At 39.4% G+C, this 14,373-nt stretch overlaps 1 protein-coding gene across 1 annotated transcript in view; it reads left to right on the top strand.

The window, feature by feature from the left end:
* The window catches only part of DNAH5 (dynein axonemal heavy chain 5), a 202,723-nt gene that overhangs the window by 170,707 nt on the left and 17,643 nt on the right, over positions 1-14,373 (top strand). The window contains exons 68-72 of the mRNA XM_029217285.1: positions 3,376-3,497; positions 6,309-6,458; positions 9,259-9,504; positions 12,266-12,485; positions 14,106-14,311. Coding sequence (XP_029073118.1) covers positions 3,376-3,497; positions 6,309-6,458; positions 9,259-9,504; positions 12,266-12,485; positions 14,106-14,311 — 944 coding nt within the window. The remainder of the gene's footprint in view (positions 1-3,375; positions 3,498-6,308; positions 6,459-9,258; positions 9,505-12,265; positions 12,486-14,105; positions 14,312-14,373) is intronic.

The following is a 14,373-nucleotide window of genomic DNA, read 5'->3' as shown; positions in this document are numbered from 1 at the left end:
TGCCAGGACACAGAATAGGCACTTGAAACATAATAAACAGTAAGTAAATTGTGCAGTGTGTGAGGAGCTAGTAAGCACTATGGAAAAACGGAGAAGGATAAGGGAGTTGGGGAATGTTTAGTATGTGGAGTGGGGAAGGTTTAAAATTTTTAGTGGGATATTTAATGGGATCTCTCATTGGGTAGGATTCCCAAGAGATGGACAGGTGGCCAAGACCTGAGGGACCAGGGGATGTTGGTCCTGGGGACGTTTAGAGAAAGTGCTGAAGGTTGAGGAGGTGACATCAATGCCTCTAGTGGGAGAGGGCGTCCTATGATGAAGGCAAAGCAAAGCAACCAGGGCGGCTGGAGCAGAGTGGGTGAGGTGACCATGCCACTCATCCCATGGATATTTCCTCTGTATCTATTGTAGCATTGATCACAGACAGGTCCCCTCTGCCATGGAAGGCTGGGAAACACACATTTGCTATCACATTCTTGAATGTCTGGACAAAAAGTATTTAAAGGAACAGTGGAAATGATGCTAGGCTCGAAATGTTTTTATCTACTCTACCTTTTTAAACAAAGGCTTATCTTTAAAGATAAGGTGCAACTTTATCTTTGGAGGGGTGGATTTTCATTGACTTCACCTACATGGAGAGTAGATTTGCAGAGGAACTTGAAGAGGATCCCAATGGGGGCAGTAGAGAAGGGCACACATGGGGGTATGTAGGTCAGAGTCATACTTATACATACACAAATGCATATTCATATACCTATGCTTATGCATCTATAACTATATCTGTATCTATGTATCTTATGGTAGCAATAAAGACTTATTTAGTTAGACTTGAAAACTCAGAAATTATGATTTGTGGATGATCTCTCTTTCTCTTTCTCTCTCTTGTTTATAAACGTTGAACCCTTGACCCTTAGGTTTCTTTTTGTTCCAAGTTTCCTAAATCAGAGCACATGGAAGATGAATGGTCTGGTGAGGCATCACCTTAGATGGACATGTAGGTGTAGGAGTTGCCTTCTTCAGTGAGTCCTTTGTATATAAATGATTTCTGGCCTCAGTGACTCTGGTCCTCCAGCTGATGGAGCTTCCTGTGGGAAAGTTGTTCCTGACCCTCTCAATTCAGGCGTGAGATGCATTTCCCTATGGAAATGACATTGAACATAGTGTCCAGAAATACTGTAAAGTGTGTTACAGTTTGGCGTGATCAAAACAAACATGGGATTTAGAGTTGGGAAGACTCTAAGGGAAAATAGTGGCTTTGCCACCTTCTGGATGAGTGGTTTTGATCAGGTTTTTTAAACTTTTCAAGCTTCAGTTGCCTCAGCTATGAAACAAGGATAGTCAAATCTACCTAACAGGATTATTGAGAATTCACACAACTTATATAAACCCTGGCACATAGAATAGCTCAACAGATGATAGGCATTGTCATATCATCTTTAGTTTTTTAGTTTATTTCGATTAGTCTGAGGTTTGCATAGGTTGGATAGGATTTTGTGGGACTTTGGCATTCAACAGCTATTTCTTGTACTCCTTTAGGACACAGAGTTTCATAAGATTTCCCTTAGTTGTGTTGGTGAAAGCTACCCAATGACATGAACTCTTTCTGTAAGGACTTTAAAATCACTTGTCTGAAAATGTTATTTAGATAGCAACAGTGTTTTGATACTGATTTTTAAATTTACTCATCTCTAAGATGGGAAAGCATCAGTCTGGATGACTTTCTAAGTCTGCCTTAGCTATGCCACTTCATGATACAAGGTACAACTTGTATAAATCATTGTAAGCATGTTTCACTTTCACAAGGTATAATGATAAAGATTTAAACCTTCTTTCTCCCAAAGCAAGGGTTTGAGGGATGAAGGGACTGGCATAATTCTCAATCACCTTGAGAATTTATTTTGAATTATTCCTATCCCAGCAGTTTATTCATCAAAAGTCCATCTAATCTCATGCCATATTATCCAGGAATATGTTCCCCACTTCCTACCATTACAGCATTCTTTGTTGCCCAAAGTATACTTTTGAGGCAGGCAAGATATTCATGACAGTGTTACCCTCTACTAAACAATGAATAATCTTTGGCTGCAAGGAACACTCTTTTCCGTGAAAAACTTCTCCCTAATCCTGTGGTGAATACATTATTCTTTTCAGTTTGTTGGAAAATGGACAGTTTCCATGGAAATTGGTGTGACAGTTTTCAACACAGTGGCATTGTCCTTAGGTCTTTAACTGCTTCCTGGTGTTCAAGCAATCTGTTTTGCTTTCATAAGCTAATATTTTCACTGAAATGGCTTCACTTACCTCTTGTTCCACTTACCTTGGACGTCCACTAAGATGGATTTGGCAAAAGACAGCAATTTCGTGGGGTCCGTGGTACCTGAATAAAGTAGAGATTGGCTCAGTAAATATCTTGAGTATTATTACTTGTTTATGACCTGCTCTGTTCAAAAAAAGATTGTAGCCAAATGGATTGGTTATATCTTTCTAAGAATTATGGTTAGAGCATATTTTCCCTGAAACATTTTAATAGATGTTATTTATTAAACAGTATATTTTATCCTACAGAAGACTTGCTAACTCCTTCTTTGACTTAAAATATGATTGTTCACACATTTAATTTTTCTGGGATGGGCAACAATAACTTTTTAGACTGTCATTTATTTTCTGGCGCTGTGAGAGTTATATGAGTTATGTGAGCGTAGGTAAATCATCAGCAAAAAGATAGGCGTCAGTACCAAACGGAAATGTTTGTTGTGGGTAGATTGACGAAAAATAAGTGACATAGCACAGGGCCCTTGGGTGTGCTCAAAATGGATGTAAATAATACACTGATTTATAGAAGAGAACCCTTCAAACGCGAGTAGTGCTACTAACAGTTCTAGATAAATTATCTCCTTAAAATGAGCTTGTGCCAATATTTGGCAATTCTTAATGCTGACAATAGCTGCTCATTTAGTGACCCTCTGCTTTGTCCTTGATCCTGTTTTGAGTGCTGTACACTCACTTTATATATTTTCTGCCATTATCACAACACCTAGGCTTCATTATTCCCATTGTACATATTTGGAAACAGAGTTCCAGACAGATGAGCTGGGTCGTCCCAGACCTTGGCCAGGTGGAGCTAAGACAGAATCCACCACTTCCCTAAATCCAAAGCTATATTATTGATCCTTCAATGTGTTTTTCTAAAATCATCTATTCCTTTATTAAATGTTAAAGCTTGTTCATCACTATGACTTATATTTCTGAGTTTAATAAATGTCCAGGTAGTAAAAGAATTGATATTAAAATAGTTTCAGCAAAAGTTTTTTATAAAGAGATTGTTTTACAGTAAAGAAAGAAAAATTTAATAACTTAATATGTTTAACTTGAAAGGTGGTGCCTCGTTGGACTTGAAAGCCTGTCCTCCTAAACCATCCAGATGGATCCTGGACATGACCTGGCTGAATTTGGTGGAACTGAGCAAACTTAGACAGTTTTCTGATGTCCTTGATCAGGTAACTTGTGCTTTGAGTAAACTTATGATAATGTCACAATGAGCAGCTTCCTGATTTATCATTTGGCTACACTACTTGGGGAAGAGAGAGATTTCTTTGTCACTCTTAAAATGGTATGACCAGTGCTTGACTTTCCTCACCGCTCACTCATACTCTGATAAAGCACACTCCATCCATGGCAGGCTGGTCTCGCAGGAAGAAATTAGTTACCTAGGAAGTTTAACCAACGCTGACCTGGATGATATGTCAGTATCACCAATTGGAGACCCACGAGTGGGAAAACAGGTTCAATTAGATTAAATGATTAGATATGATTAAAAGGTTTTGCCGTCTTTCTAAAGATCAAATGAAAAGTAATAAGAACACCCTTCCTCTAAGTAATAAATATCCATTCTTACCTCTTGTTTCTTCTTCCTCTCCTCCTTATACTGCCTTAGCTAGGCATCTGGGTCTGAATGTAACACAAACACCTGGCCTTTTATCTTTAGAAGTCGTTGTCCTTTCATAAGCAGCAAGTTCCTGATGAATTGTGTATATATTGGTATTATGGAACTTGGGTATAGAAAGTTGAATTGGGACAAGCCAGGAAATAGCTTCTTGAGAATCTTATGACCAGCGAGAAGCTGCATGGACCGCAGGGTGGCTTTCTTCAGCTGCCAGATGAAGGCTCTTTTTCACCAGAAAATGTCTTAACACTGGTTCTTTTTTTTTTTTTATCATTAAAGTATAGTTGATTTACAATGTTACGTTAGTTTCTGGTGTACAAGAAAGTGATTTAGTTGTGCATATATATACATATATTCTTTTCCATTAGGGTTTATTACAAGATATCGACTATAGTTCCCTGTGCTTTACAGTAGGACCTTGTCGTTTATCTATTTTATATACAGTAGTTTGTATCTGTTAATCCCCAGCTCCTAATTTCTCCCTCCCCCACCCCCTTTCCCCTTTGGTAGCTGTAAGTTTGTGTTCTATGTCTGTGAGTCTGTTTCTGTTTCATAGATAAATTTATTTGTATCATATTTTAGGTTCCACATATAAATGATATCATATGGTATTTGTCCTAATGCTCTTTCTTGACTTTGCCAGTTTAAGTTGACTGGAAGCTTAAGCTCTGCTATATTTTTATGTTTTGGCTTACACCTGGTGATTACCATGTAATTAGGGTATAAGCCATTCTTTTGGGTTAAATAGCTTTTTTTGGGGGGGAGATTTTAATGCATTCTAGCTTGTTCCTCCATGGGATGACTCCTAGTGACCTTTCCTGGACCATTATCAGTTATTGAAGTAGCTGTCTTCTGGAGATTATACTGTTTACCTGAAATCCCTCCATATTATGTAGTCTTTCATGATTGAAAGAGGTTATTTTTTAATTTTTACATGATATTTTCTAAATATGAACCCAAATGGTTTTTCCTTTGATTAGATCTCCAAGGAAAACACTTGGGGCTTTAATCAAAGGGAATATACCAGAGAACATAAGATCATGTTTATCTGCAGATGTGATTTATTCTATGATTTTGAGATGCTTGCCCATATAATGCTTGCCTCTCTTTGATTTTTTTAAGCTTCAAATGATAATGGACTGTGTTTTTTTCCTTTATCAATTGCCTCAAGGAAGCAAGTGTGATTATTCATTTGATGCTGATATTAAGTGGTGTATTTCAAATTACTGTAGATTAATAAGAGTATTTACCAAGAGACTTCAATAATATACACGTATTAAATGTCTTCTTTTGTTCCAAGAATGGTCCTGGGAAATGAGGAAACATAAGTGAATGAGACTTGGTTCTTTTTTTTTTTAAAATAAATTTATTTATTTTATTTTGGGACTTCCCTGGTGGCGCAGTGGTTAAGAATCCGCCTGCCAGTGCAGGGGACATGGGTTCGAGCCCTGGTCCGGGAAGATCCCACATGCCGTGGAGCAGCTAAGTCCATGCACCACAGCTACTGAGCCTGAGCTCTAGAGCCTGGGAACCACAACTACTGAGCCCATGTGCCACAACTACTGAGCCCGCGCGCCTAGAGCCCGTGCTCCGCAACAAGAGAAGCCACTGCAATGAGAAGCCCACGCACCGCAATGAAGCGTAGCCCCTGCTCGCCGCAACTAGAGAGAGCCCGTGTGCAGCAATGAAGACCCAAGGCAGCCAAAAATAAAAAGATAAATAAATAAATAAAATAATAAATTTATTTATTTTTGGCTGCGTTGGGTCTTCGTTGTGTGTGGGCTTTCTCTAGTTGTGGCGAGTGGGGGCTATTCCTCATTGTGGTTCACGTTGCAGTGGCTTCTCTTGTTGTGGAGCACGGGCTCTAGGCGCACGGGCTTCAGTAGTTGTGGCTCGAGGGCTCTAGAGCGCAGGCTCAGTAGCTGTGGCGCACGGGCCTAGTTGCTTCCCGACGTGTGGGATCTTCCTGGACCAGGGATTGAACCTGTGTCCCCTTCATTGGCAGGCAGATTCTTAACCACTGCGCCACCAGGGAAGCCTGAGACTTGGTTCTTAGTCATAGGGGATCTCATGGAGCAAAACAGATTTCCTTAAAATAATGAAAATGAATTTCCATTGATTTCTCTATTCTTTGCAGATTTGTTCCCACAAAGTCATAGAAGAAATTCCACAACCCAGGGCTCTCCCTCCTTTAAGAGGGAGCCGGAGACTGACGTTAGAGCAAATCACATTTGATTTTAGACTCTCAACTTTTTGGTGCATTCACACATGCCTGGAATGGTCAGAAAGAGAAAAAATATCTGTGAATGCTTACTGAAAGACTTTTCTGTGCTGTGACACTTTTCTTATCCCCTGGTATTTTCAGATATCAAGAAATGAGAAAATGTGGAAAATTTGGTTTGATAAGAAAAACCCTGAGGAGGAACCCCTTCCAAATGCCTATGATAAATCTCTAGACTGCTTTAGACGTCTTCTCCTTATTAGATCCTGGTGTCCCGACAGAACCATTGCCCAGGTAAAAAGTACATATTTTAAAAATAGGAGAATATTTTAAAGGAACATTTCCTTTTAAATTTAAAAGAATATTTAAAATATTAATCCCAATGAGAATTTTTGTGTAGGCTTCTGTGTAATTTTCTAGCAATACAATTTTGAAAAATGGAAAAATAAACAACAAGTAAGTGTACGGAGGTGTATATTTGGGCTAAGTGATTTAATAATTTTCTTTGGTCTAAGTGATACAACAAGAATGAATGAGGAAACTATGTAAGGTGGTTATATAGGTCTAATGTGAAGGTAATGCATTGTTTTTCCATATCATTTTTATATTAACTCAAAAAAGATATGGCTACTCCATTTTGCTAGTAGTAAAGTGATGTTTCTTAAATAGAAAGACTGCTCAGATACTGGGGAGGGGAGAGGAAGACTACAGTGCAGTATAGCATCCCCAAATCCGTAGCCATTACACCAGGATGTGTCACAAACCTCGATGTGAGAAAGAAGGTTTGCCTAAATTTCTTTGAATGATACATATGGTTTAAATGTAAACCCTGGCTCTACAAGATCCATCTTTTCAAAGACTTTTAATCTGTTGGCCTTACCGTCATGGAAATTTACCCATGAAACAGACTTGTGGTGTCTTGCCTTCACAGCTAAAAGTTGAACTCTACTATTCACAGACATTGATTTTTTTTTTTAAGGACTTCTTTAAATAAGTCATAAAATAACAATAGGCTGGGGTTTCTAATAGAATGTAGGAATTTTTCCCCTTCACTCTCCAGAGGGAGTGTTAGAAACATATGGAGTAACCACCTGGGTACTGTGGAATCATGAAAACAACTAGATTCAATCATTTATTATGAAAAGAAAAATGAGTTTTGCAACTCAGGGCACTGAGATCACCCTTCCTTTGGTTTTTCTTCTCAACTTCGTTACTTTTATCCTGCCCAAATGAATTGTCAAACAGTCGCCTTATTTAAGGGGAGTGTAGAAGTTTCTCTTCTTTTCCCCTTCCTTCTCTCCTTCCTTCCTCCCTCCCTCCCTTCCCTCCCTCTCTTCCTTCCTTCCCTTTTTATATTTTTCATGACACTTTATTGGGTTCAGTGCTGAAATGTAAGTGTCTCCCACCCCTTTGTAACTTTGTCATCTTCATTCTGGCCTCTGTCACCCTTAGGCTGATGACAGCCATGTCTTTCTAACTGGTCTCCTGTAGTTCATTCTTGCCCACTCTAGTCCATCTTGTATATTCTAGAAGAAACAGAAATATCATTATGGTATTCCTTTAATGGCTTCCCATGGCCCTTATGGTAACACCCAAGTCTTAAGCAAGATCTAGAAGGCCCCTTGGAAAAATGTTCTCTCCTCTGAAGTTTTTATTCTCACATTAGATTCCTTTTGTGATTTTCAACCAGAAACCATTTGGGGAAGCATATTACAGGGTCTACAATGTGGACATATTTAATCCCCATTCCCCACAAGCAACATCAGTCTTGTCCGTAGCATTTTGGCTGAGCATGAGTGCATGTCCAGGGACATTCAAAAGCCTGGTTGCAAGAAGAACACACTGTCAGAGGGTGTCTTGTGCTACTGCCTGTTTATGTACAGCTGTGAGCTAAGAATGGTTTTTATAGTTTTAAATGGTTGAACAAAAGCCAAGAAGAATAATGTTTTGTGATATGTGAAAATTATATAACATTCAAATTCCAGTGTCTATAAACTTTTATTGGAACATAGCCATGCTCATTTATTTATGAACTATCATTTGTTTATGCTGCAGTGGTAGGTTGAGTTGGGCAACAGAGTCTGTACGGCCACGAAGGCCTAATATATTTACTACCTGGCTCCTGATGTATGTGTAGGTAACAGTATGTTAGCTCATAGCTTGGATGGAAATGTCCAGGTGGGGTCAGTGCTGAATTCTATGGCAAGATTGGCCATTTTGAACTCCTTGCTATGCCAGAGGACAAAACACCTGGATCTTGAGAGATGCTGCAATGATGGCAGGTACCCAGGTGCCTGTGGCTGAGAAACAACTGCAATTTGTGGAACACCTGAGCGTCCAGCCTTTGAAGTCCTTCCTGATCATGAAGCGCACTGCCCAGTGGCTGTGATGAATGTGTAAACAAGTAGACTTTTGGAGAAGCCAAAGAACATGTCAGGCAAACTTGTAAAGTACCTTTCAGAAAGCTGTAAAAAATGTACAGGCATTTATACTCAGGTTAGAGACTTCAATACTGGATCTGGCCAACCTTGAAAAAATATTAAGAGGTACAAAATTAAGTGGTACCGTGTGCTCCAAATGCAATTGGATTAAATCTTTAAAAATTAATTAATTTGATAAGTATGCAATAAATTTCACTATATAAGTAGTCACTCAGCAGTAATTATCTATTTGTTAAGTACCCATTAAATCCCAGGCATTGTACTGTTTACTTGATTACTTGAATGCATATACTTTTCCCTTAAAGCATCCTCAATAATAGAGTTGCCTAATATTTTAAATCTTTTGTATAGCATGAAGCAGCTGGTGTATTGAAACAGGTCCCAGACAAGGAGTCAGCCATCCTGGGTTCTAGTCTTTTAAGTGGGTGATTGTGTTTTTGGCAAGTAACACAGCTTCTACAGAGTGAGGATTCAAACAAGCAAGCGAGCAAACAGATAAACCAACGAGAAGAAAGCCTCTGCCTTATTTTCCTGGCAGGGTTACTGTAGACATCATTGAGATAATCTACAAAAATGAATTTTGGAAACCACATTGAATTATGCACAAGAAGGAGTTGGAGCTAGTTTTGGTGACTCGTGTACTGTTTTGGCAGGCACGTAAGTACATCGTGGACTCCATGGGAGAAAAGTATGCGGAAGGTGTTATCCTGGACTTGGAAAAGACATGGGAGGAATCTGATCCACGGACACCACTCATCTGTCTCCTGTCTATGGGCTCAGACTCCACAGGTTCCATCATCGCCTTGGGGAAGAGATTAAAAAGAGAAACCCGCTCCGTGTCCATGGGGCAGGGCCAGGAGGTCCACGCTCGCAAGCTCCTGCAGCAGACCATGGCGAATGTGAGACCAGATGTCTCCTTTTGTGTTATGATGTTGACATTGCAGGTTATAGAATAACGATGCAGAGAGCTTATGAATCCTTAAGAGTTTAAACTTAGGTATTGTATTCTGTTTACTAAACAGGAAAAAGCATGATATCTATTAGAAAATTTCCATGGAAAAATGGACACACTTAAAACTTTTTCTGCTGAGCCTTCACTTATGGAAAACTTGCCCAATCAGAACATCTTATTTCCTGACCAGTTTGCATAACGCTAAACCCCACTGCAAGTCCCAAACGCTCTGTAGGGTTCATAGTTCCTCCTCTCTGCCATACGCTCCAACCCCTCCAGCTCTGCTCTTGGAATCCATAACGCTCCAGAATCTACAACACCATGCCTTTCTTGGGTTCCAGAATGCATCATCTGTGCCCTGGGGTCCCCTAGGCCTGCCCCCAATCCCAGAGGCCAGGAATCTGCTATTATCCTGTGGTGGTACCAGAGGTTTTCAGGAAACCTGGCCTGTTGCCTTCCAGGTGGGTCTCCTAGAGCCCTTTGCAGCTTGCAAATTTAACAGTGTACAGAGCAGACCAAACACTAAGCTCACCCTGAAACCATTGGGTTCTAGGTCCCAGCTGCTGACTCTAGAATCTTACCACTGTGCTGCGTCCTGGTCCCCTTCCCCTGGTCTGGAACTGAGCTTACTGCGTTCTGGAACCTCCATATTTACCTCTCCCATCCTCAAGCTGTGCCCTGCCCTCAGCTTTGGTGAAAGGGAGAGGTCTCTCATGTGTGCTGTGCTCTGTCTGATGCGCTTAGTTTGTAGTTGGGAGGGAGAGGGCAGAAAGCACCTGATTTGAATATGTTGAGAGATGAAAAAATACATCCATGATTCAGAATCCTAGGTCTGGTCTGACACGAGGGCTTGGTGGGCCTCCATCCTGGCCTCTCCCCCGTCATCCTCCCTCCCCCTTGACTTCCTTCCTCTGCATAGTACTGTACTTAGAGCAAAAACACTAACATTCACAGGACATGGAGTTAACTTGAATTTAAAATAAATAATGGTGTAACTAATAGCTTCAGGCAACTAAATTCGAATTTAAATGGAATATTTTTAGCCTTCACTTTATCTGTGTTTTTTGTTTAGTAGTTTAATTTCAAGTAAAAATTTTTAAAAAATCTTTATTATTATTAGCATGCTTATAACTTGTCAGAGACAATAGTGTTTTATGGCAGAGTGAACCAACTACCCAAGAATAGCAAAATGGATGATCTGCTCAGTAAGAACACAGAATATTCATACAGAGTGTGGCAATGCCAAAGAAACAACTTTGGCCAAAGATTCCTTTCCATGGGTGAAGATTGAACCTTCCAAGTTCTCACCTAAGAAACTTAGATCAGGAGTCACTTGTATGCTGGATGAAAGAGAGCATCTGAAGGCTTTTTGTAGTTGTGTTTTATATTTAATTTCCCTTTTTTTTGAATTGTGGATAGTGTCAATTAAATTTTCATAGGACAAAATAAATAGTTATTTATTCAGCAGTGCTATATACTTCTGAAGAAAATGTAAGGGAATATGTGACATTCCAAAATGATCAGTTTTACATGTAACTTGACTAAGATTTTATATCTGGTGCTTAGTTTGTTTCTTGGAAAGAAAAATATCTCAGGTTACACTAATCAAATCTTTACACTAATCAAATCTAAGTGATCCAAAGTCAGAGAGTCAAGAAAACAACTCGAGGTTATGATCTGGGTGTGGTAGATGATTTTGGCAAAAAATGTTCTATAGATTAGGTATTGAATAAATTATTATTTCATGACCTAAATTTTTGCCTGTGTTGCTTTATACAAGAATCTTCTTATGCTCATAGAATAATTTATACAAGAGATACGGCTTTTTATTTTCTAAGGCTCTTGCTGTTAGAGTGGTCAGATTCCCCAGAGAAGGTTCTTCCTTATTCTAGAGGGTATATACCTTGCTGCCTGTATTCTGGGAACTCAGTGGGAGAAGGAAGGTAATAGGTCTCCAAATTCAATAGGTAAGCTTTCTTTTACCTGTTTTCAGTGAGGTTCCTATACTCTTAACAGGCTGCTCTCTTCCACTGCAAACCCTGTCTGTTTTGCCTTCTAAAGAAAATCAACTTTCCACCTTCCATTAAGGAAACATGTCGGGGGTCTGGACTTTCAATCTTCTTGTATTAGTCCATCGTCTTCCCCCACTTCCAGAAGGACCTTCGTCACCTCTTCTTGAGTGTTTTGGGAGTTATATGCTATAAATCAGTTTACGTCTCAGCTCTCCCCGAACAGTCAGTTTAGGGTTCAGCTTTCTTGAGTCTGTTTTCAGTGTTATTGACATTGTCTTCACCTTCACTATCTTTGTCCTTCAGAGTTCATACCTTTAAACAAGTCCCTTCGTTGTACTTTTCATGGAATTTGGGGAGGCAGCTGAGCTAAGTGACGGTTTTCAGTCAAACATCTTTACTTAGAAGTGCCGTTATCTCTTTTTATGTTTCACTTTGGTGATGTTCATGACCCCCACTATATATTATTACTCCAGGTGGCATACTAGTATACTGTGAGACACATACATGGAATAAGAAGAAATGTAACCTATCCCAGTTCAACGTGATCATATCCTTAGATTTGACCTAGAGTACTTTAAAGGGGTTAGTGTGCTTTTCTATTAAATTTTAATTACTCAATTTCTAAAGAACATACTAATTTAAATCTCTGGGTGAAACACAAAATCGACTAATTTCCATGTACTGTTGTTGATGTAGGGAGGATGGGCACTTTTGCAGAACTGCCATCTGGGACTCGATTTCATGGATGAGCTAATGGACATAATTAGAGAAACCGAGATTGTACATGATGCTTTCCGCCTGTGGATGACGACCGAGGCTCATAAACAGTTTCCCATTACCCTCCTTCAGATGTCCATTAAATTTGCCAATGAGCCCCCCCAGGGACTCCGGGCAGGACTGAAAAGAACATATGGTGGTGAGTCGAGGAATACTTCCAAGTTTACGGGAGTTCTTGTGCTTAAATTGTTTTCTTAAAGAAATTATGAAAAATGAATTAGCTAGGATTAGTTATAGGAAGTGGTGCTATGACGTAACATGATGGTGAGGGGATAGCCTCCTCTGTCCTGCTCCATGTGGAATATCCGCTGGCCATGTTAGGGCGTCAGAGCTCAGGTTTCCACCTTATATTTTTGCTATTTCCCCACTATTGCTCTACTTTGGCCTATGCCATTCTCTGCTAGACACTTGCCTTTCTAAGTTAACATCTAAAATGGATAATGTCATTTATGGTCTTCGTGCTCCATACCTAACATAGGGCAGTAGCCTCTTGCAAGAGGAGAGGCTGAGTCACAATTATGGTCTCTTCTTTCATTGCATGAAGTTGTGTGTCAGGATGTCAGAATGTGAGCTAAGTTAGAAATCCGACAACGGCCACCAAACCAGACCAAAATGCCCCTCCTATCACAACTAGACCTGAGATTACTCTCTGTTCATTTGCTCCTTCTGTGTCATAGCTTCCTGTCTGAGGCTCATGGTCACAGAAAGAGTATGGACTTGGAGTTAGAAATCCTGGCTCTGATACTGCCTGAACAAATGCTTTGTTCTCTTGGGCGCTAATCACTCAAACAACCTTTCAGTTTTCTTGTGCCTAAAATAGTGATAATAAAAACTATCCAGGACAATTGGAGTAAATTTAATTTAAAATAGTGTATTTAGTAATAATCATCAAGATAATAATTATTACATAGCAATCTGAAAAATCTACAAAGAAATTTTTTTGGAGTTGTCAGCAAGTCTCAAATTTTTGCCAATAAAATAGATGTGGAAGGATGATGTCAGTAAAAAAAGATTTCAAGTGAAAAAATTTATAATTATATATGCAATATAATATGTACATATATAGGAATCATAATTATTTTGGGGGAGTATACTCAGGTTGCAATGGGCTTCTCTTTTATTATTCTTTTTAATTGAGATATAGTTGCTGTACAATATTATATGTTATCGGTGTGTAATAGAGTGATTCACAATTTTTAAAGACTCTACTCCATTTATAAAATATTGCCTATATTCCCCATGTTGTACAATATATCCTTACAGCTTATTTTATATCTAATAGCTCGTACTTTTCAGTAGCAATGGGCTTCTATATACACGATTTTAATTAATATTAAATTGTTAAAAGAGTATATAGAAGCCATTGCAACCTGTGTACATGCCCCTAGTAGTAGTAGTAGTAGTAGTGATAGGTATTATTATTAGTAGTAGTTGTAGTAATAGCAGCAACATTTATTTTACTGCCACTATTCTTCCATCTCTGTTTTATCCCTGCATTATCTTGTTAGGTTGGCCAAGAACTTGATCCATGTTAGCAAGCCCCCAACTGCCTCAAATCTGTGCATCTTTTTCAGAGAGGAATGCCCTCTGGGTACCCAAAAGTTAAATTATAATTGTCATATGAATATGGTAAGAGTAATTCAAGATAAGTGAAGTTTAATATCAGGAATTTACAAAAATAATTAATAGATTATAAAAGTAGTAGAAAGTAAAGATGTTTGAGAGATGATATAGTTTTTCACCTGACTGATCACGACAGGCGTGAGCCAAGACCTGCTGGACGTGAGCGCTGTAGCCCAGTGGAAACCCATGCTGTATGCCGTGGCTTTCCTGCACTCCACCGTCCAGGAGAGGCGCAAGTTCGGCCCCCTGGGGTGGAACATACCCTACGAATTTAACCAAGCCGACTTTAATGCCACGGTGCAGTTCATCCAAAACCACTTAGACGACATGGATCTCAAAAAGGTACTGTGCACACACTGCTTCGTGCCCCGCGGTGATTGTGGACTCGGGTCCTTGAACTAACA

Source organism: Monodon monoceros, unplaced genomic scaffold, assembly GCF_005190385.1.
Source record: "Monodon monoceros isolate NGI ecotype Baffin Bay Population unplaced genomic scaffold, NGI_Narwhal_1 Super_Scaffold_12, whole genome shotgun sequence".
Classification (NCBI taxonomy): Eukaryota; Metazoa; Chordata; class Mammalia; order Artiodactyla; family Monodontidae; genus Monodon; species Monodon monoceros.
This window is presented reverse-complemented; position numbering and strand designations above follow the sequence as displayed.